The 891-nt window shown below is 41.7% G+C and overlaps 1 protein-coding gene across 1 annotated transcript in view; it reads left to right on the forward strand.

Moving 5' to 3' along the window:
* Positions 1-480, forward strand: part of LOC109862109 — a 1994-nt gene extending 1514 nt beyond the window's left edge. The window contains exon 2 of the mRNA XM_020442028.1: positions 425-480. Coding sequence (XP_020297617.1) covers positions 425-480 — 56 coding nt within the window. The remainder of the gene's footprint in view (positions 1-424) is intronic.
* The last annotated feature ends 411 nt before the right edge of the window (positions 481-891 follow it).

Here is an 891-nt window from a genome sequence, read left to right on the forward strand (position 1 = left end):
ATCCTGGCGCATTGCGGGCGCCAGGCGTAGGGTCCTCCTCTCCCGTTTATTGTAATTATTTATTTATTTTCTTGTTTGTGCGTTTAATTTATTTCGTGTGTGAATGCCGCGTAATTTATCATTGGGCCATTTTAATTTTATTTTTATTTTGTTGACGTAGTTATTTTTATGTTTTATTTCTTTTGACTGCGTTTTTGTTATTTCTTATTTTATTTTTTTTGACCCTTATGACTTTTTATTTTTTTTGACTTATATAATTTTATGCGGGCCTTCGAGTGTGAATGCCGCGAACTTCTTTATTGTATTTTATCNGAGTGTGAATGTCGCGTATTACTTTTGTATTTTAGTCGAGTGTGTGTGCCGCGTTTATTTATTTACTTTGCATTGTTTATTATTATTACTGGGCATGCTGTTTGTGATTTAGCAATGCCTCAGAGTAGCTTCTTAGCCGCGCCGCAGCTCCCGGGTCCTTTATATTAGTTTAGGTACTGCGTGTGGCCCGGGAGCATATACATATGTATACTCAAAATAACTGTGCGCACATTGTGAATATCGCCCCAGCCGGTTAGTTCGGGCGATATTGTATTGCATTCGCCCAAACCGTGATGAGGTGGTGCATCTTACCCCTCACTAGAAACGGTAAGTATGTGCCCCCTCTGACGGAGTTTTCTGCGCCTCCTAGCCGGGGGGGCCATGTCCCCGGCCAATTTTTATTATAAAATTTTTGCGCGCGAGCGTGGGCGGCAGTGTCCGCCCTCACAGTTATTTTGTATACCACCCCGGGGGAGCTTGTCCCCCCGGGGAACATGATTTGGTTAAATAAAAATGAAGTTAATATGTTAACCTCGGTACAAGTACCGCTTTGTATATCCATAGGGCAGTATTTATAGT

The sequence above is a fragment of the Pseudomyrmex gracilis genome, unplaced genomic scaffold (genome assembly GCF_002006095.1).
Source record: "Pseudomyrmex gracilis isolate BER0280 unplaced genomic scaffold, ASM200609v1 scaffold_1380, whole genome shotgun sequence".
NCBI classification, from domain to species: domain Eukaryota; kingdom Metazoa; phylum Arthropoda; class Insecta; order Hymenoptera; family Formicidae; genus Pseudomyrmex; species Pseudomyrmex gracilis.